Here is a 20,961-nt window from a genome sequence, read left to right as displayed (position 1 = left end):
ATTTATAATTGCTTAAAACTGGAAATGGTGCTTTGTGGTGCATCCATAATACAATAGAATACTACTCACTAATAAAAAGGAACAAACTATTGATACATATGACAACCTGGATGAATCTCAGAGGCATTATATTGAGTGAAAGAATCCAGTTTTAAAAGGTTAGGTACTCTATGATTCCATTATGCGACAGTATTGAAAATATAAAACCGTAGTGATAGAAAGCATACCAGTAGTCCCCAGGAGTTAGGGATGAGGAGAGAGTGTGACACAACGGACTTTTTTGGGTTGATGGAACTGTTCTGTATCTTGATTGTGTCACTGGTTATATGTGCTTAAATTCATAAAATTGTACACGAAAAAAGGTCAGTTTTACTATATGATAATTTAAAAAAAGTTTTAAAAAGCTGACGCTGATTTGAGTGCTTTGGCTCAGGAATGAGGTAGAATTCCTTTCATGGAAGTAACTCTCTCTTTTTGTTAATTAGATTTAAAAAAATATATTTATTTATTTACGTGGCTGTGCCACGTCTTAGTTGCGGCATGCAGGGTCTAGTTCCCTGACCAGGGATTGAATCTGAGTCCCCTGCATTGGGAGTGCGGAGTCTTAACCACTAGACCACCAGGGACGTCCCGGAAGTAACTCTCTTATGGGAGGGGGTGGTCACTTTAAAGTGAGTTGTGATCCTGCTAGGCATAGTCCAGATCCCCCAAAATGGTTAGATGAAAATAAGAAAGTAGTTGGAATATGGCTTGGGAATAGGACCTTTCAGACACAGAAGCAAAGAAAATGAGGGAGAGTCTGGCCAAGTTGTGGGAAGCCAGGGGCCCCAGAGGAAAGTTGGGCACTAGGAAATTCTCTTTTTGGGGATTTGCAGGGAACTTGGGTTATATTCTATCAAAGATGTTAAAGAAATGAGGGAAGCTAAGCTGGATTACCTAAGGTTTGTCCTGACTCACTTCTAAATTTTCATGTTTCTGTGATATTTATATGCCCTTTGACTTTTTCTTTTAAATGTGTGCACATGTATCCGTGTATGTGTATATTTTTATAAATAATTTTTAAAATGTAGATAAAAAGTATAAGAATAAAAATGTATGTTTAAAGAAAGGAGACATCTAAGTGATGAAAGTCTAATCCCTTTTGTCAGATTAACTGCTGACACTTAATTTGATTTTAGCTTTATGAAAAATTTACTACCAAATATTGATCACTGATTTTGTATATGCTGTGTACTTTCCACCCAACTGCTCATGCTGTTAACTGCAAACTATTGGATATATTTCTCATCAGAACAGACAGCAAGAGGAAAGAGTCTATTTCCCATTATCCACAGCTAGACTATTCACTTCGTAGTTACTGTTACTGATTTAAAATCCGCCTAGTCCTTTTCCACGAGGGAAGATGATACAGACTTGTGGGTGTAATGGGCTTGGAAGTCAGAAAGACCCGGGCTGCAGTCCTAGCTCCACCACTCCTTCGTTGTGAACCTTGGCCAAACTACACACTTTTTCTCAGCTGGGGCTTATTAGAGAGCCGTCACCTCACAGGATCGTTGCAAGGATTAAGTTCATATCAGCAGCATCCATCTACCCTCCAGGCTCATATCATCCTTCTCTGTTACCACCCTATGATGGTTTACTGCCCAGCTTACTGTTAACTTGAAAATACATTAAAAAGTTATCACGGGGCTCAAAAGCCAAGTAGCAGTCACCCTGATAACATACGTGCAGTTGAACTGCTGACTCGCTGTAAGCAGCATTCCTGCCCTGTTACCTAGGCTTGTTCAGAGCTGATAACCTTAAAGACTTCTAAAGACCTTAAAGTGTTTCTATGAGAGGATCAGAGATAAAATATACTCTCGTCGTCAAAACGTGCCAAATATTTCCTTAGCATGTTTAATTATTTTAATGCGTGGGTTGAGGTTCTGCCATGATCTGCAAAATATAGTGTACAGTCTTGACAGAATGAATCAGAAGAGAATACACGTGCAAATGTGCACTGCAGCCTGAATGTTCCCAACTGGGGCAGGGCTGTATTCAGTGAGAGGTGTGAATGATGCATTCCCAATCGACCGTAGGGAGTAGATTCTAGAAGAGGGATTAAAGTTTCACTGTAGCAGACCACTAGTAGGAATCAGATGAGCTCGGTTTTCTGGCTAGGAGACATAAAATAAATTGGACTCGATACAACTATGGGTTTAATTCTCCACAAATCTTTGCATTACTGAACAGTACCTCTGCCTTTGGGGCTGCAAGTTGTGTTGTGATCATAGTGGGAGTTCCATGTCTGTTCTGGTGGCTGATATGTGATGGGACAGGGATTGGTTTGCCTAGGGCTTGACCAGACTGGGAGGAAATGGTAATTGGAATCTAGACGTGGCCTTTTTTTTTTTTTTTTTTGCGGTACGCGGGCCTCTCACTGTTGTGGCCTCTCCCATTGCGGAGCATAGGCTCCGGATGCGCAGGCTCAGCGGCCATGGCTCACGGGCCCAGCCGCTCCGCGGCATGTGGGATCCTCCCGGACCGGGGCACGAACCCGCGTCCCCTGCATCGGCAGGCGGACTCTCAACCACTGCGCCACCAGGGAAGCCCTAGACGTGGCCTTTTGACACTGCTCAGCCGTGGTAAAAAAAGATCAAGCGGGATGCTATTGACATATACCGAGGTAAGGAAATCGGTGGCAGACCAGAGTGTCCTGTCAGACCGGGGAGAAACTTATTAGTGTCACGTGAGGCGGTGCACTCACATCCAGACAGCAAAGGCTAATGGTGGACACAGGAGGTCAGGAATTGGGGGGCAGGTCTCAGGCCCAGGAGAACATAAAAGCTGCCCAAGTCCTAGAACTATGGTACACTTGGAGATTTGGTTAGAGGAGTAAGAATCTGATTCACCTGACCTATTTTGGTAAGCGTTTCTCAGTTTTTCCAAAGTAAAGACGGGACTGTTCTTAGTGTGTGGGGCAAGGCTAAGCTGGGAGTTAGGGCCTAATGGTGAGTAGAGGGTAAAGGAGACGCGCAAAGGAACGGCGGGAGTTACAGGTCGTTCAGGAGATTTCTCTGACGTGAACATGTTTTCCGCTGCTTAAAAAAAAATTTTTTTTTAAAGTAACGTTTATACCAACTCTGTTCAGGTCCAATAGCAACTCCCTACCTCTCCTGTGCCCATCCTTGTCTCACTTGCAGAGGCCATCGCTTTCAGCTCTTGAAGCTCTTTTGGTTTCGTATTTACCTTTATATTTCTAATTGACACACTTACAGTGCTATTTCTTGATGTTTTTCGATGTTGGACATAACCTAGAGGCTTCCCACTGGGGAAGATTAGCATGTTTTTATATTCTCCAACCGCCCTTTCCTCTTTCTTACCCCTAGACGCTTATCTTTTCCTAAATAGTTGATTTTTTAAGTCAATTAAGTTTTTAACTATGTAAATTATATTTATTTGGTTATTATGACTTTATGTAGCATGATCGCTCTTATTTCCTGTAAAACATTGTGTTTCCTGGAGTTATTTCATTTTTGTCATTTGTGTAGTAATCTCTATTCTCTGACAGAAGGGTAAAACTCATAATAATATAAACTCATCAGATTGTATGCCATTTTTCACTTCGGAGACATCCCTCCAACTTTGCTTCATAGGCTGCTACGTAGCTGTCTTGGGAATATTCTTCACCTTTTAATATGTAAGATCCCTGTTTCCTGGAACCTGAATCTTCCTTTGTTTTGGAGCCATGATGTTAGGTAACTAACTGAGAAAGGCAGCATGGGAGATAAAGTATTTTGAGAGGCTTACGTCCCTGAAAATTGTTCTTTTCCCCTTTCCTCTCATTTGATTCATGGTTGACTAGATATGGAATTCTCGGTTGGAAGTCATTTTCCTTCAGAATTGAAGGCATTGCTTTATTGTCTTTCTAGTTTTCAGTTTTGCTTCTGAGAAATATGCCATTTTGATCCCTGTTCTATTGTATATAAACTGTTTTCCTTTCTAGAAACTTTTAGAATCTTTTTTCGGTGTTCTGAAATTTCAAGCTGAAGTGCTCTAAAGTAGGTTTTTATCAGTCTTTATTCTGAAGTTTTAATAGGTCCTTTCACTGTGAAACTCATGTCCTTCAGTTATGAGCAATCTTCATGTCTTTCTTCTTTGAAATTTTCTACTTTGTGTTTTTTCCATTCTCTCTCTTTTTTAAAATTTATTTATTTAATTTATTTATTTTTGGCTGTGTTGGGTCTTCGTTGCTGTGCACAGGCTTTCTCTAGTTGCGGCGAGCGGGGGCTACTCTTGCAGTGCACAGGCTTCTCACTGTGGTGGCTTCTCTTGTTGCAGAGCACGAGCTCTAGGGGCACGGGCTCAGTAGTTGTGGCTCGCGGGCTCTAGAGTGCAGGCTCAGTAGTTGTGGCGCACAGGCTTAGTTGCTCCGTGGCATGTGGGATCTTCCCGGACCAGCGCTCGAACCCATGTCACCTGCATTGGCAGGTGGATTCTTAACTACTGCGCCACCAGGGAAGCCCTCCATTCTCTTTCTAAAGTTCTTATTTTTCCGTTGTTGGGCGTCTTGGAATAATCCCCTCATTTCTTTCTTTTCTTGCCTTTTCTGTTTCTGAGAAAATTTCAGTTCTTACTTCCCGTCCTGCTTTGGAAGGTTTTTCCTTTAAATTTATGCTGCCATGTTTCCATTTTCCAAGATAACTTTATTTTTTGAATGTTGGAATGTTTCTTGTCTTTTATTTTTCTAATGACTTAATTTTTTTTCTGTTCCCTGCATGACCTTTTTTTCTTCAGAGTTCATTTTCTTCTGTTACCTTTGCTCTTTAACTTTTATGTTAAAATTTCCTCATGTATATGTTGATCCTTGGCCAGTCTTTTATATTTAAGAGTGAGGTACTGAAACGTGAGTGGAGCTGTGTGTGGGCAAGTCTTGTTAACTAGCGGGAAGCTGGACATTTCATTGGGGGACCCACAAACGTCAGTAGCTATGGGTCTTTTCTTTTGGGCCAGTTTTCTCAGAGAAATCCTTCTGTCTTCTGGCTGGATAGGTATATATAGAGAGATTGTGTTCTGGAACTAAGGGGAGAAAGGTGTTTTTCCGGATGGGGGAGGTCTCATTGTTCCCAGGCAAAATTTCACTCAATCCCACTGCTTTTAGTAACGTGCCTCACTCCTACTCACATTGGGGCCTCGCTGGTTCCACATGTCCGAATAGTAAGCCTTCAGGCATCTTTCTGGGGAGAAGCAGCAGGCGCAGGGGGTAACATCTGGTGTGTGTGTCGCTCCAGGCATGTGTGTTAGCCAGTATAGCTGGGTTTCAATGGATACCTTTTAGAAACATATAAAATCTTTATAAATATACAGATGTAGTGGTTCTCTCTGAAAAACATAACTGTCTAGGAAGCTAATTCTGTGTAATTCCTGCTTCTGGGCTTTACATTTTCCTCCTTTGTTTTTTTTTTTTTTTTTTCCTTCAGAGCAAATTGGAGCTTTGGCAGATCAGCATATTGTCCACGTGGCATGTGGCGAGTCCCACAGTCTGGCCCTCAGTGACCGGGGCCAGCTGTTTTCTTGGGGTGCAGGGAGCGATGGTCAACTAGGACTCATGACTACCGAGGACTCTGTGGCAGTACCCAGGTAAGAATGTCAGTTGCTGTAAATATTATTTCCTGCTAGTTTCTTTGTTAGATTCCTTGGTTTGGGTTCTGCTTTCTTCTTTTGATTGCTGTCTCCTTTGTGTCACTGTCATGCCTTATACTGTTATAACACTTGTCACAAAAATTGTAATTATTTATAGAAGTGTCTGTCTCCAGTTAAAAAATGTGAGTTGTTCAGGAACTGTACTTTATTTATTCCAGTAGCCTAGTTGCTGGCAGAGTGTTTGGAACTCAATAATGTTTGAATAAAAAAACACCTTTTCATATTGCTGGACTTACAAACCTTTAACTTAAAATTGCAAACCTAAAACAATTATTCAATGAGTCACTTTAAAATAGAATCACAAGGCTGACCTGATACTCTAATAACAGGCCAAATTACCTTAAGCATTACCAACAGCTAAAATACCAAATATACATAAGTTGTTTAACACAAAAGCACTAATACAATGGTTTTAATTCTTTTAAATTTAATCTAATTTAATACAATGGTTTTTAATTCTGAATCTTAGATGATTTGGCTAAATACGTAACAGATGCTTCACCACTAAGTAAATGTCTAAAATATTGAAGTTACTTTCAGGTGGACGTTTTGGAGGGGGGGCGTCTCTGTTTGTTGAGGGTTCTTAATGATCAAAGGGACCACTGGTTTATTTCCTTCATATAATTCCTGCTCCTTTATACTGCAAATGTACAACATTCCTTGTATTGCAGTACTTGTCACATTCTTTGCAATTTTTAATTTAATAACTATTTTTAGTACAATCTTGATGCCAGGAGACCTGGATCATTCATTTTAGCATCACCATTGCTAAGGGTGCTCCAGCACATGCATTGCTCAGTACAAGTGTGTTTATTAAATGCTTCTCCTTCCCTGCCCAATTATTGTCCCTTTTAAAGGACAATACATTCTTCTTCCTCTTCCTTTTTTGCCCTTCTTAGATTTTTGTCTCTTTAATCAAAAGCTGTTTCAGGGAAAAGAGGAACAGGGAGGTAAGAATGATTTGATTCCATTTCCTGATTTAGAACAGGTGATGTCTTGGGTTCATTACTTCCAAAAATTAATTTGGGGGGAAGAGGGAGAGTAGAAATTTAAAAAAGGGGGATGTTATATTTTAAGAAATTGTACTATTAAGGAAAAAATTTATAACATTAATGACAAAAGTATTTCATTCGTTGATGTCCAGAGACTCAAGAAAAGCTGTTTAGTGGCATTTCATTTCTAAAAATGGAGTAATCTGTGTTAGAGTAGCAGTTTGTTATTATTTTTATTAGTCATGTCTAAATTATGGATGACTTCTGAGGGTTTAGTTTGTATATAATTTCATATTATAACTTAATTAAATTCATTAATTCATACCTTAGTATTGTGGAAAGTAACATAGATTCGAGGTCATACGGACTCAGATTCCAGTACTGGCTCTATTACTTATTAGGTGAATGACCTTGGGCAAATTGTTGAACTTACCTAGGCCTCGATTTCCTAACTTAAGAATGGAGTTACTTAGTATTGGGTACCTTTACAAAGTTATTGGGAGGATGCAGTAAGACGAGTAGGTAAAACACAGTATATGCTTGTGCATGTGTATCCCGCTTTCTCCACCTCAAGGGTATAATTTCTTATTGTTTGTCTTGTCCTTTTGACCTGCTTCCTCTCTGTAACTGTGATTGTGGAGGTTGTATTGAGGGTAATGGTGACCCATAGAGGGAGGAGTGTGGGGAATTTGAGTGGAAGCTGGCCAGGAAAAAGGGCTGTTGCATAAGTTTCTGAGACACTGGGCCCCAAGGCAGTATTACATTTTCCAATTTAAAAAAATAGTGGGGTTCTACAAGCTATTGATACATGCAGCAATTTGGACAAATGTCCAGGGAATTATTCTGAGTGAAAAAGAAGCCAATCCCAAAAGGCTACCTACTGTATGGTTCCATTTATATAACATTCTCAAAATGACAAAATTGTGGAAATGGAGGGTAGATTAGTGGTTGCCAGGGGTTACGAATGGGGGAGGGGAGGAGTGGTTATAAAAGTACAACAAAAGGAATCCTTGTGGTGTTGGAACCCCACTGAGTATGGTGCTGGATACATGAGCCTACACAGGTGACACAAATACTACAAACTCAGAAATGAGTACAAATAAAACTGGGGAAATATTGGCCTGGCCAAAAAGTTCGTTTGGGTTTTCCTGTAACATCCTATGGGAAAACCTGAATGAACTTTTTGGCCAACCCAAACATAAATGAGATTGGTAGGTTATATTAATGTCAGTATCTTTGTTATGATACTATACTGTAGTTTTGCAAAATGTCATCACTGGGGGAAACTGGACAAAGTGTACAAGGGATCTCTGTATTATTTCTTACAACTGCATGTGAATCTACAATAAAAAATAGTTGGGTTCTGTTTGGTACTAAATGCATATGTGAACTCTTGTATAAATTTTTTTAGATCTGAGAAAATAAACTATTAACAAAAGCAACATCTACGTATCACTCTAAGTAACCCCCTCCTCACCTATTGGATGTCTGTCTTCTAAAATGCCCCTTCCCGAAAGTGTGCCCGTCTGACTCCTTTGTTCCCATGGCATACACTTAATGAAGAGGAAAATGGCAACTTGTGAATTACTAAAATAGGAAGCAGCAGATGTTCTCAGGCTGTCCGCCTCTGTTGGGCAGTGCCAAGCATGAATTTTTTCTTTTAATTCTCACCACAACCCTGTGGATGGGTACTGTTCTTATCTCTGTCTTTGACACGAGCAAGCAGAGCAGCGGGATTTAAAAGTTTTCATATGGGGCTTCCCTGGTGGCACAGTGGTTGAGAGTCCGCCTGCCGATGCAGGGGACACGGGTTCGTGCCCCGGTCTGGGAAGATCCCACATGCCACGGAGCGGCTGGGCCCGTGAGCCATGGCCGCTGAGCCTGTGCGTCCGGAGCTTGTGCTCCGCAACGGGAGAGGCTACAACAGTGAGAGGCCCGCGTACCGCAAAAAAAAAAAAAAGTTATCATATGATCTTCCTCTTTATCATCCTAGGGAATCAGAGTTTTGGAGGCATTGCCCTTCTTAATTTTTTAAAGTTATGGTAAAATACACATAACGTAAAATTTACCATCTTATCCATTTTAGAGTGTACAGTTCAGTAGTGTTAAGTATATTCACGTTGCTGTGTGACCAATCTCCAGAACTTTTTTCTCTTGCAGAAATTTAACTCTGTACTCATTAAATGACAACTCCCCATTTCTCCTCTTCCCAGCCACTGGCAGGCACTGTTAGACTTTGATTTGTATGAATTTGACTAGTCTAGATATCTCACGTAAGTGGAATTATGGAGTATTTGTCTTTTTGTTACTGGCTTATTTCACTTAGCATAGTGTCCAAGTTTCATCCATGTTGTAGCATGTGTCAGAGTTTTTGTTCTTAAAGGCTGATGAATGTTCTGTTGTATACATATTCCAAATGTGTATACCTCATTTATTTTTCTGGTCATCTGTTGATGGACACTTGGGTTGCTGCCACCTTTTGGCCATTTTGAATAATGCTGCTATCAATGTGGGTATACAAATATCTCTTTGGTACCCCGACTTTCAGTTCTTTTGGATATATACCCAGAAGTGGGATCGCTGAATCATGGCATTGCCCTCATTTGAAAGCCATTTAGATACTAGCCATGTTCTTAGGGATCTTTCTTCTGTAGTTTACTCCTTTCGTCCCTGAATTGGAGATGACAAGGTGGGAATTAACAGCGGGCTATGGTAATGGGTTTAGGTGCAGTTTTTTTTTTTTTTTTTTTTTTTAAACAGTAGCTACCTAAGAGGCAGGAGGTTAGTGAAAGACTTAATAGAATTATATCATGTAAGATTATATGTTTGATTTTAAAAAGTCTTTTGTGAAAGATGTTACTTATTACAACTGTTTTGTTTAGTTGGGAATATTTCCAGTCATTGTTCGTGAATGCCCTTCTTAAGGAAAGTCTTTTCTGTTTTAGGTTAATACAGAAGCTGAACCAGCAGACAATATTGCAAGTTTCCTGTGGCAACTGGCACTGCTTGGCTCTTGCAGCTGGTAACGTATATCTCTGCTGATGTTCTGTTAATTTGAGAACCATTTCTCTTTGCATTTTTGTGTGATGTTATCTAACTGGATACCTTTAACTAGTCAGGGTCTGTGCATTCCTGTTGGACAGCAGCAATTCGCAGACAGCCGTCGTGTAGCTCATACTTTTCTCAGGGTTTGGATGATGAAGGAGGTGGTCATCATTGCTGCTCGCACTGTCTCTCAGGGGAAGGTGAAGAGGAAACAGTACGTCAGTCGTGTTCTTGAGCAGAAGATCGGTTTTTCTTAGCTGTAGCTCACTGTGGCGTCACATTCCACCATGAAGCTCCCAAATAAATGAAGAAGATGGAGTTAGAAAAACCTAAGCCAGCAAATAATGCTGTATTTTGTTAGGATAAATTTGAGGGGAAGTCGGCACTAACAGGTCCTGCTTGATTCTCTGTGGTGCCGTCCGGGTCATAGCTGGACCCCGTGAAGTCCTGGGTCTCTCTCATGATCCTGGTGTGGTCAGAACTCGTTCACCTTGCTTAGTGGATCAAAGCCTGGTAATTGCCTATTCAAAACTGAATTGACTTACACATTTACTTTTTTCTTTGCATAAATGTTAATAGCCTTGGAAGGGTGATAAGGCTCAGCTTATCTCTGTTGTCATGACAAGTGGGAGGTTTGGTTGCAGCATGAAGTGTGTCTGCTCCCTTGCTCTTGGGTGTGTGTGTGTGTGTTGCGGCCGGAGGGCACTAACAAACGAGCCTACCGGGCAACCCTGGTGTTCTAACAAGGTTATTTTTGTGGATGGCACTTGTATCATTTCTGGTAATACCAGTTATCCTCTTCTTATTTCAGATGGCCAGTTCTTCACGTGGGGGAAGAACAGCCATGGGCAGCTGGGCCTGGGGAAGGAGTTCCCCTCCCAAGCCAGCCCGCAGAGGGTGAGGTCCCTGGAGGGGATCCCGCTGGCACAGGTGACTGCAGGAGGCGCCCACAGCTTTGCCCTGTCTCTCTCGGGAGCCGTATTTGGCTGGGGGATGAATAACGCGGGGCAGCTCGGGCTCAGTGATGAGAAAGGTAGGTGAAGTCTTCACATGGCCCTCTTAACCTCATTTGTTTAGTATGTGCTTCCTGAGGAGCTTGTATGTGCTGGCCCCGTGTCAGGCACTAAGGGTATAGCAGGGACCAAAACAGAGAATACCCTTGGCTTAGCGGAGATTGCCTGCTAGTGGGCAGACGCAAACCACACACCAGTAAGTCTACAGTATGTCACAGGCTTTGAGAGGAAAGGTTCCTGTTTCATATAAGGTGGCCAGGGAGCGCCTCTCGGATGAGATGTTTGAGCAGAGCCCTGTAGGAAGTCAAGTCGGAGAGGAGATGTGTAGATACGCTGGGCAGAGCCTGTTCCAGTCAGAGGGAACAGGGTGTGCAAGCAAAAGTTCTGGTGCAGGAGGATCTGTGGTGTGCTCAGGGCTGGGGTGACCGGAAGACGGGAGCTCAGAGAGCTAGGGGGGCCCCATTATGTAAGGCCTGAAGGGCAGGCTAAGGAGTTTGGCTTCTCGCTGAAATCAGGGAAGACACCGAGGTGTGGAGGAGAAGAGTGATCCAGTTTAACTTTGCCTGGAGTGGGTGCACGGGGGAAGCTGGAAGCCCAGTTTGGAAGTAGTGGGAATAAAGATGGACTTGAATATATTTTGAAGGTGGGCCAGTTGGTTTTGCTCATTGTTGGATGTGTAGTTTGAAAGAAAGAGGAGAAGCTGGAAGGGCGAAGTCGCATTTATGAAATGAGGAAAGCTATGTATGGGGAGTGGGGCGGAGCGGTGGGAAGAACTGGGGAGTGTAGGGAACCCATGAGTAAAGTTTTAAATACGTTAAAAATGAGGCGTCTGTCAGACGTGCAAGTGGAGGTTCAGGCAGGAAGCGGAACATGAGAGTCAGGAGTCCAGGGGGACCCAAAATTCAGGCTAAGACAGCTGTGTACGTCTCAGAGGCAAATGCTAGTGACACTGCTATTTCTCATTCTAGATCGAGAGTCTCCTTGCCACGTGAAGCTCCTACGAACACAGAAAGTCGTCTATATCAGTTGTGGAGAAGAGCATACAGCAGTTCTCACTAAAGTAAGGGACTTGGAGTATTCCAGTTTGTTCCGCGGCGCTTTGGTGCTGGGTATGACATGAATGCTTATTTATCACGGTTTGGTTGGTTGGATAGGGCCTTTTAGAGAGAGCAGTTAATGGTGTCTAAAAATAGTCCAGTGTTGTCTCCCTTCTCAGCAACCATCTGCATTCTCGCTCTTCCCTCCCTCCAGTGGTGGTCAGCCTCCAGGCGCTCAAGAAAACGGACCCTTGCCCCATTCCAGTTGACACCTGCTCCCAGGCTAAATGCATATGACCAGTATCCCTATGAAAGCTCCCCAGTAACAGGAGTTAGACATTAATTCAGCCATACTTCCCTGAAGACCTTTATTAAAGTGGCACAAAAGTATTTTTTTTTTTTTAAATAAATTTATTTATTTATTTTATTTTTGGCTGTGTTGGGTCTTTGTTGCTGCACACAGGCTTTCTTTTAGTTGCAGTGAGCGGGGGCTACTCTTCGTTGTGGCGTGCGGGCTTCTCATTGCGGTGGCTACTCTTCGTTGAGGAGCATGGGCTCTAGGCGCACAGGCTCCGTAGTTGTGGTGCATGGGCTTAGTTGCTCCGCAGCTTGTGGGATCTTCCCGGACCAGGGCTCGAACCCGTGTTCCCTGCCCTGGCTGGCGGATTCTTAACCACTGTGCCACCAGGCAAGTCCAACACAAAAGTATCTTTTTCTTCAAGTTGAGCCACAGTGAGATTTAAGAATTTCTAAAAATATGAGGGACTTCCTTGGTGGCTCAGTGGTTAAGACTCCGCCTGCCAATGCAGGGGACACGGGTTCAAGCCCTAGGTCCGGGAAGATCCCACATGCCGCTAAGCCCGCGCGCCACAACTACTGAAGCCCTGCGCGCCTAGAGCCCGTGCTCTGCAATAAGAGAAGCCACCGCAATGAGAAGCCTGTGCACCGCGACAAAGATTCAACACAGCCATAAATAAATAAATAAAAAAATAAATAAATTTTAAAAATAAAAATATGAGGATAATACATTCAAATCAGTTATTATTAAGGGAAGCTAGTGGTGTTTAGGGTATGTCCTTCAACCTCCTGAGACTGATATCAGGGAAAAATACGCCCTTTCAGAAAAGATTCTAGAATGCCACTGTGAGAGAGAAAATGCTAAGCTGGCCTGACCCTTTTGGCATTTCTTTGGCATAAATTTGTTCTTAAAGTGATTTTTTTCTACTATGGAAGTAGTTCCTGTTCATAAATAAAGAAGGATTAAGAAGGATTAATCCTTCTTAAATAAAGAAGGATTCTAACTCAAAAAGAATCACTGTGTTAATATTTGGTGTTTTCAAAGCAGAAATAGAGACACAGACATAGAGAACAAACGTATGGATACCAAGGGGGAAGACAGGGGTGGGATGAATTGGGAGATTGGGATTGACAAATACGCACTATTGATACTATGGGTAAAATAGATAACTAATGAGAACCTACTGTGTAGCACAGGGAACTCTACCCAGTGCTCTGTGGTGACCTAAATGAGAAGGAAATCCAAAAAAGAGGTGATATATGTATACGTATAGCTGATTGACTTTGCTGTATAGTATAAACAAACACAATATTGTAAAGCAACTATACTCCAATAAAAAAAATATATATATTTTTGGTGTTAAAAAAGTTCAAGGTATATATAACTTTCAAATATATATAGCAATACTCTGTGTTCTTTTAAAACAAGCCATTTAAATATATGTAAAAAAGAACAATGTAATTAATGTTTTAAAATTACCTATTTCTTTTGCTTCTAAAACAGTTACATCTAGAGAGAATGAAAAGGTGTTTTCATCTCGAACAAATACTATTATAGATTCACTTTAATAAAATGCCTTAGCATTTGTTCAAGTACAGCTGCTAAAAAGATCTTACTTTCCAAGGAATCTGTGGAGCATTTAATTTTTTACATATAAATGATTGTGCAAAATCATCTCATTTCACCTTTTTCTTCTTTTTTTGTTTTCCTTCTTATTAACACATCGTTGTACTTTTAAACAACTTTCAGAATTTATAGATGGTACACATTCCCTTGAGCAGTACTGTCTTTATTCCATAAAGGTGTAGTCTTAAGTTCTTTTAAAATTATTTTTCCATTTAATCAACATTCCAAAGAAGTGATTGGCTAAGTATCAAGCGAGCGTAGCGTTCTTATACAGACCGTTGTGATATGAATTTTGTGTACAGAGGCTAAAGGAGTGTACGCAAACTCAGAGACACAGTGCAGTCATGTGGTATTTGCTCCTTGTTAGAGTGGAGGTGTGTTTACCTTTGGTGCTGGTTCCTGTGGGCAACTTGGACATGATTCCATGAATGATGAGGTTAATCCAAGAAGAGTTCTGGAGCTGATGGGCAGTGAAGTCACTCAGATTGCCTGTGGCAGGTGAGTGGTCCTAAGAGCTTCCTCATAGATATTAAGACCCAGAAATGGATCATGTCTTTGTAGTGATGGAGAATGTGGTTAGACCCAGCCACCATCCTTTTAAGAAATCTTAACTGCATGCACACCTATGGTGAAAGTTTGGAGAGAGTCCGATCTGAGCAGGGTGTGGCGAGGAAGGGTTTTAGAGAAGCAGAGCCACCTGGGGCCAGTAGGCTTCTTTGGGGTAAAGAATAGCACGATGTGTGGGAGACGTGAAGAAAGGAAAGTGAGAGAGCCTCAAAGAATGTCTTGGAAATTTTGCTGCCCCCCCCACCCCGCCTCTTCCCACTCATCCCAGATGCAGCAGGCCTTCAGCTCTTTCCGAGAAGTCTTGCCATCATCCCGATGACGTAGATTATCGGGGAAGGATGGTGTTACGAAGAGCCAGCGCTGCAAAAAAACAGGCACGTGTGAACACAAGGGGCAGCCCTAGGATGTGCAGTGCTCACACGTGGAAGTAAAAAGTCAGAGTGTGTATTAACCCGTATCAGAAGGGATGCTGATGCATTAATTTACATTATTTTCCCCCAGACAACACACCCTAGCCTTTGTGCCTTCTTCTGGACTCATCTATGCATTTGGTTGTGGAGAAAGAGGTCAGTTAGGAACTGGACACACTTGTAATGTCAAGTGCCCGTCTCCTGTGAAAGGTTGCTGGGCCGCCCATAGCGGCCAGCTTTCAGCCAGAGCTGGTAAGAGTGATTTTTTTTATTAGAATTTAATGGTCTTTTAAATGCTATAAACAATTGTTTATAGAACACGTATTTATTTTTTACCTTGAGGTCTTTTGGAAGGAATGAATGTGAGATATTTTCTTTGAACGTCAATCAACATGTATTTGAGTATTCACTATGCCTGAGGCTCTATAGTTGAGATCCTAGAGAATAAAGCAAAACATGTCATTTTGGCCCTAACGACCTTGATGGTGGCGTATACATTTTATTATTGTTGCTGATAATTGAGTGCTTAACCAAGTTCTGTAACCATGCTGAGCCCTGAAAACAGCCTTAAGAACCTAGTGGTCATTATCCCCATGTTGGAGATGAGGAAACTGAGCCTTAAGGAGGTTAAGTAACTTGCCCAAGATGATACAGATTCGGGGAACAGGATTTAAAACCAGGTCTGCCTCATTCTGAAGCCTGTGTTCTTTTTTTTTTTTTTTTGAGGTACGCGGGCCTCTCACTGCTGTGGCCTCTCCCGTTGCGGAGCACAGGCTCCGGACGCGCAGGCTCAGCGGCCGTGGCTCACGGGCCCAGCCGCTCTGCAGCATGTGGGATCTTCCCAGACCGGGTCACGAACCCGTGTCCCCTGCATCGGCAGGCGGACTCCCAACCACTGCACCACCAGGGAAGCCCTGTGTTCTTTTTTTTAATTTTTAAAAATGTTATACAGTTTTTAAAGATTACACTCCATTTACAGGTATTACAAAATATTGGCTATATTCCCGGTGTTGTACAACACATCCTTGTAGCCCATCTTATACCTGGTAGTTTGTACCTCCCATGCCCCAATCCTATATTGCCCGCCCTAGTTCGAACAAACCACTAGTTCGTTCTCTATATCTGTGTCTTAAAGCCTGTGCTCTTAACGCTTGTACTGTGTTACCTTTCCTTTATGATTGCTATTTTGGTCAAAACATGACATGATTTCTTTTCATGCCATTTTTTCCTTCTCTTAAAAAATAGTGGAATTTTGTTCCATTTCATTTCAAAATAGTTCCATTTCATTAGAAATCAAAATAAGGCAGTCACTCAGTAAGAATGACTTGAAATAATAAATCCAGAAGCTTAAATGCAGCTGGAGAGTCATTAGAAAGAAGTGTGATTTAATAATTAATTAATTTTGATTTTGAAGGCTGTAAAATGACACACTTCTGGCTTGATCAGAATTTTATTTTAACAGTAACAATCATAAGTTCCCTGCTGGATTATAAGAAACTTAAGTACAGGGATGGAGTCTTTTCCTCTTTATAAACCTGGCATATAGCACAGGGCCTGGCACAAACTTCTCACTGAATAAATATTTATGGAAGGAACATACGAGCATCTAAAAATGTAGTGGAACTTAAAATGTAAACTAAACAAGATTTTGTTTAGGTGATGTTACCCAAAGTGAAAGAATGGCTTGGTGTCCTCTTCTGAATCATTTGTAAGTTTCTTCTTCTCTAAGGCATTGTACACATGTTAGGAATGCGTATATTTAAGAAATACACCAATGTAAAAAACTCAAACATTTTATAGGTTAATTTGAAGCCACAAAGCTTTTGAAGTTTAATTACCGCATAACTTATGTGATCGTAAATCTGTGCTTGGATGTTTGCCAAAGTAGGTAAATTTCAATTTGTTATGCAAGTGCTGTGGTTTTAGGAACCTTCATGGTAATGTGGGAGCACAGAGGAAGGCGTCAAGGAGTATTCCGGTTAGAGGAAGTCTGAGCTGTGTCTTAAAGGGTGATTTGGAGTTAGCCAGGTAGAGGATCGTGAGTGTGTGGGCAGTGGTGAGTACCGTGGAATTGCACATTCCAGGGGCACCTTTCCAGTTATGCTCTAGGAGGCGCCATTCATGGAGAATACGGTGTGCACTGGGGGAGGTAGAGGAAGAGGCGTGGAGGTAGGAGGTAGTGTGGTGCACTAGAAATGAAAGCAAGGTGGTGGTAGGGGTGTGTCAGCACGGGTGCAGTATGATGGGAGGCAGAGCTGGGGTAGGATGTGGAGGTCTTCCGGAGGGGCTGCAGACCGCCACCCTCGGGCCGAATGATTTCTTAGCAGACGTCATGGTTTATGGTAGTGACTCTTTTAAACTTCAGGGCAGTGGCATGACAGACTTAGAACGAAAAACAGAAACGAGGTCAGGACAAGCTGGCAGTGGGAGGGAGGCAGGGAGGGTTAGAGTGGAAGATACAGTCTTATATGTTTAGTTTTAACTGAAGTAGAAACAGTCCTGGGAAGAGAGCCGGGGGAGGAGGTTTCTTCTCGGACAGAATTAAATGGAGAGGAAACCGTTCTGAAGCACGTTTTGGAATATTAGAAAAGGGGATCAAGGAAGAACGTTAATTGTTGAAAACTATGCTCTTGAAAATTTTCTTGACAGATCGCTTTAAATATCGTATTGTCAAGCAGATCTTCTCTGGAGGAGACCAGACTTTTGTACTTTGCTCCAAATATGAGGTAAACCTTTCTTTTGACTATTACTTTGGGGGTGGAATAATGGTGGACTAATATTTATTTTAATAAATAATTACATGAGAGCAACGTTACTCTTTGTTTCTACCCATTTTATTATATTAAAATAAGCCGACTAAACCTTGAGGTCATCTCCATCTTGCTTCCTTGAGGTGCCAATAATTTTCTTGGTATTTTAATCACAGAGTTCTAATTTATAATTGAACATTATTTATTTATATCTGGATTTGTCCCAAAAGAGATTTAAGGGAGACCTTAGAGAGTTCATACTTACTTTGGGATTATTTGACTTTCCATTCTTTGCTTCCCTGTTAAGTAGCCGCAAATGCTGGGTGTTTGAGAGCTCTCTGGGTTGGTTGATGTGATCGAGCCTGCACGAAGTATAAGAGATGCCACGGTATTCAGCTCTCCTTTGTTATTTATCGTCTGCTCGTAGCACCACGCTAAAATTTCCCTCAGGTTGTCTCCTGCATCACTGTGGTGGGTAAGTCAGGAAGAATGACATTCTCTCAGGACTGAAGGTTGTGGAGAACGTGGGCCAGGTATCTGTGACAGGGCTTTAATTCACCCCCCTCTCTGGACGAGAAATGTCAGTCTGAAATCAGCACAGATTTGTTTCCTGCTTTCCACCCCCTGCCCTGCTCTCAGGCTTCCTCTCCTCTCTCCCTCCCTGCCCCTCTCCTCCCCTGTCCACCTTGCTTTTATTCAACAAGCACTTAGGGAGGACCAGCGGTCTGTAGTGCATGGATCCTTATCTTACGCTGGAGGAGCAGGGAAGGGCCCTTGGTGATGACAAAGGAATCAGAATAGGTTGGAAAGAAAATGAGGGTCTGTGGACACAAGGGGCCTTGTCGCTGCTGGAAACTCTCCGCCTCTCTCTGATCCTTCGCCATCTTTCAATACGCGACGTTCTTGCCTTCTAGTCAGTATCATTCTATGACTTTGGTATTAAAGGTTGTGGTGGAGTCTGAGGCTGCAGGTTGGACAGCTGAAACTGACAATTAGCTCTTTTCCAGGTCAGGATCCTGGAGAAAGTTCTGTTGAGTGCAGCCATCTGGGGTGATTTGGAACTGTTGCTTTAGACCTATCTTAGGACCAGCTTCAGTGCTTCACAGAGAAACCTTGAGAAAAGCTGAGACTATTCTTTGTTCCTTTAAGATGCTAATAGAGCGAAATATGAAAAGCCCCGAATCTCTGCAGGATAACTTTGTGTCCACAAGTAGTAGAGTTTGAAGTATTCATTTCCCTATGAAACTGGCTTGATTAGCCAACTTCAATTTTCCTGTGAAATTCAACATAAAACTTTGTTTCATTTCTTTTGTAAATATGGTATCTGATATTCGTACTTGGCTTTTAAATTTACTGTAATTAACACTGTTGGGACTGGAGAACAAAACGTTGATGAGAAGGAAGTGAAAGTAGCATATTGTTGGAGAAATTAAATTTTCCAGGTTAAATTTTAAACAGCTGCAAGAGTTGTATGCATTAAAAATGTAAGATAACAAAGACAAAAGAAACTAAAAATAGAATATGACTTAGAAAAGTATTGTTTGTTTGCTTGATTTTGAAGTATAATTAACCTACAACACTATTTTAGTTCCTGGTACACAGCATAGTGATTTGATATTTCTATAATTTCAAAATGGTCGCCACAAGAAGTCTAATTACCATCTGTCACCATACAAAGATATTACATAATTATTGACTAAGACCTAGGAGTCTTAAAAACATGCTGATGTCTCTAGAGATTCTGATTTAACTGGTCTAGAGTGTGACTTGGCTGTCGGGATTTTTGAAAGCTCTGGTGATCCAAAGTGCAGCCACAGTTGGGAAACACCGACCTAGACCAATTTTTTCTTTTGGGGCTGTATGTAATTCGAAGGTGTGGAAAATCGACGCATTTTCTTGAGTCTTTGTGTGATTCTGAGGTTGCACTGCATCCTAAGGCATCTGTGGTTTACTGGACTTGCAATGAAGACTGACAGAATAGTTCTGTGTTTATATTTTATTGTAAGTATGTGTTAGTGTCTGTGTTCAGCTACCCCTTTGAATGGGGGAAGTAATTAAAATTTACATGACAGTGGGTTGCAAGACCATGGTGGAGAGGCAGTCTTGTTTGTGTGTTCTCAAGCGTCTGCTCTGTCTTATAGGTTTTCTCTATGTAATCCAAGATGGCTTTTGTTCTCTCAGTAGATGTCTGTGGTCATTTTCGTAAAATAATTATCAAGAACAGGTGATCATAAACTTTGACGAGCGTCTCTGATTTGTTACATGCCCTTCTCCTTTCCCCTTATAATGATATCAAAACTCATAACTCTGAGAAGATAACCAAGAAAATTTACTCAGAAAGTTGTGTTTTTATGTGCAGGTGCAAAGGAGAAAAAGTGATCATCTGGTTAAAGCTTTAATATTACTTTTTCCCTCCTTTTTAGTGACAAGTACAGGAGGCATAAAGCACTCTCAACTTCTTCTTAGTTCTAGATCAAGAACAGGATTGGGGGAAACTAAGGTGAAAAAGAGCCATTTTAGGAAATAGAAGTGCTTATATTATTATTATTTTTTAATCTCACTGAAGAAAGGACGTGCAAGTACAGTGCTGGGCGGCATTTGGGATTTTCAAGGCCAGTTTTTTTTTTTTTTTTTTTCTTTTCTTGCGGTATGCGGGCCTCTCACTGTTGCGGCCTCTCCCGCTGCGGAGCACAGGCTCCGGACGCGCAGGCTCAGCGGTCATGGCTCACGGGCCCAGCCGCTCCGCGGTATGTGGGATCCTCCCGGACCGGGGCACGAACCCGCGTCCCCTGAATCGGCAGGCGGACTCTCAAGCACTGCGTCAAGGCCATTACTGACATGTCCTTTTTGTTACCTTTCTTATAAATTTATAGCTCTATCCTCTGAGCAAGGCATTAAGAGGCATTAAGTTTTCAAGGATGATTTGCGATACAGATTGTAACTGAACTCTGACTTTTTATAATACATTTTGTTGGAGTTTGGTCAACAGCTATGGCAAATGATAAGTAATGTGTAAGCCTCGATGTTATGGTGAGTCAAAGCAGAGCGGGAAAGAAGCCTGAAGAAGTCATATTGGTGGTTTGGTTTCTCTGGGGAGTGTGCTAAAGGGCCATCCCAACTTCAGAGCTCCCCGTGGGACTGGCTGAGGCCTCTGTTACACTGAGCCGTAGTTCAACGTCTCCTTCGGCCCAATCCTGCCTCCTCCATCCCTAAGGAAATGTGGTTCTAAAGCCACCCCCGCCCCTGAACATAAATCTCAGGCTCAGAGTCTGTTTCCCAGAGGAATCTTACAGGTTTAAATCCTGCCGGAGGCAAGGGGACTGGGTCCTGGTACCACGCCCCCACCTGCTGCTGGGTGGGAAAGGACCGAAGCTCTAGCCCAGGGCAGCACAGCTGGGAGCCCTCAGGAGTGTACACTCTCGGCAGCTGGGGGAGTGAGCGCCTCCGTTCTGAAGGGTGGGAGGATCTGGCAGTGCACCCCAGCTCCTGTATGTACGTGCAACACAAAGCGGGGAATATACTGGGAGAGGGAGATGAGGAA

At 42.2% G+C, this 20,961-nt stretch overlaps 1 protein-coding gene across 6 annotated transcripts in view; it reads left to right on the top strand.

Moving 5' to 3' along the window:
* Positions 1 to 20,961, top strand: part of LOC111179053 (putative E3 ubiquitin-protein ligase HERC3) — a 137,286-nt gene that overhangs the window by 36,560 nt on the left and 79,765 nt on the right. For all 6 annotated transcript variants that reach the window (XM_089912476.1, XM_022582305.3, XM_022582299.3 and 3 more), the window contains 7 exons: positions 5,460 to 5,619; positions 9,620 to 9,696; positions 10,531 to 10,752; positions 11,701 to 11,792; positions 14,061 to 14,191; positions 14,762 to 14,922; positions 17,320 to 17,396. In XM_089912476.1, coding sequence (XP_089768602.1) covers positions 5,460 to 5,619; positions 9,620 to 9,696; positions 10,531 to 10,752; positions 11,701 to 11,792; positions 14,061 to 14,191; positions 14,762 to 14,922; positions 17,320 to 17,396 — 920 coding nt within the window. The remainder of the gene's footprint in view (positions 1 to 5,459; positions 5,620 to 9,619; positions 9,697 to 10,530; positions 10,753 to 11,700; positions 11,793 to 14,060; positions 14,192 to 14,761; positions 14,923 to 17,319; positions 17,397 to 20,961) is intronic.

This window comes from Delphinapterus leucas, chromosome 5 (assembly GCF_059928025.1).
Source record: "Delphinapterus leucas isolate spDelLeu-1000000601 "Yukka" chromosome 5, BTC_Dleu_Yukka2, whole genome shotgun sequence".
Taxonomy (NCBI): Eukaryota; Metazoa; Chordata; class Mammalia; order Artiodactyla; family Monodontidae; genus Delphinapterus; species Delphinapterus leucas.
Note: the sequence above shows the minus strand (reverse complement) of the source record. Positions and strands in the feature narration are given on the sequence as shown.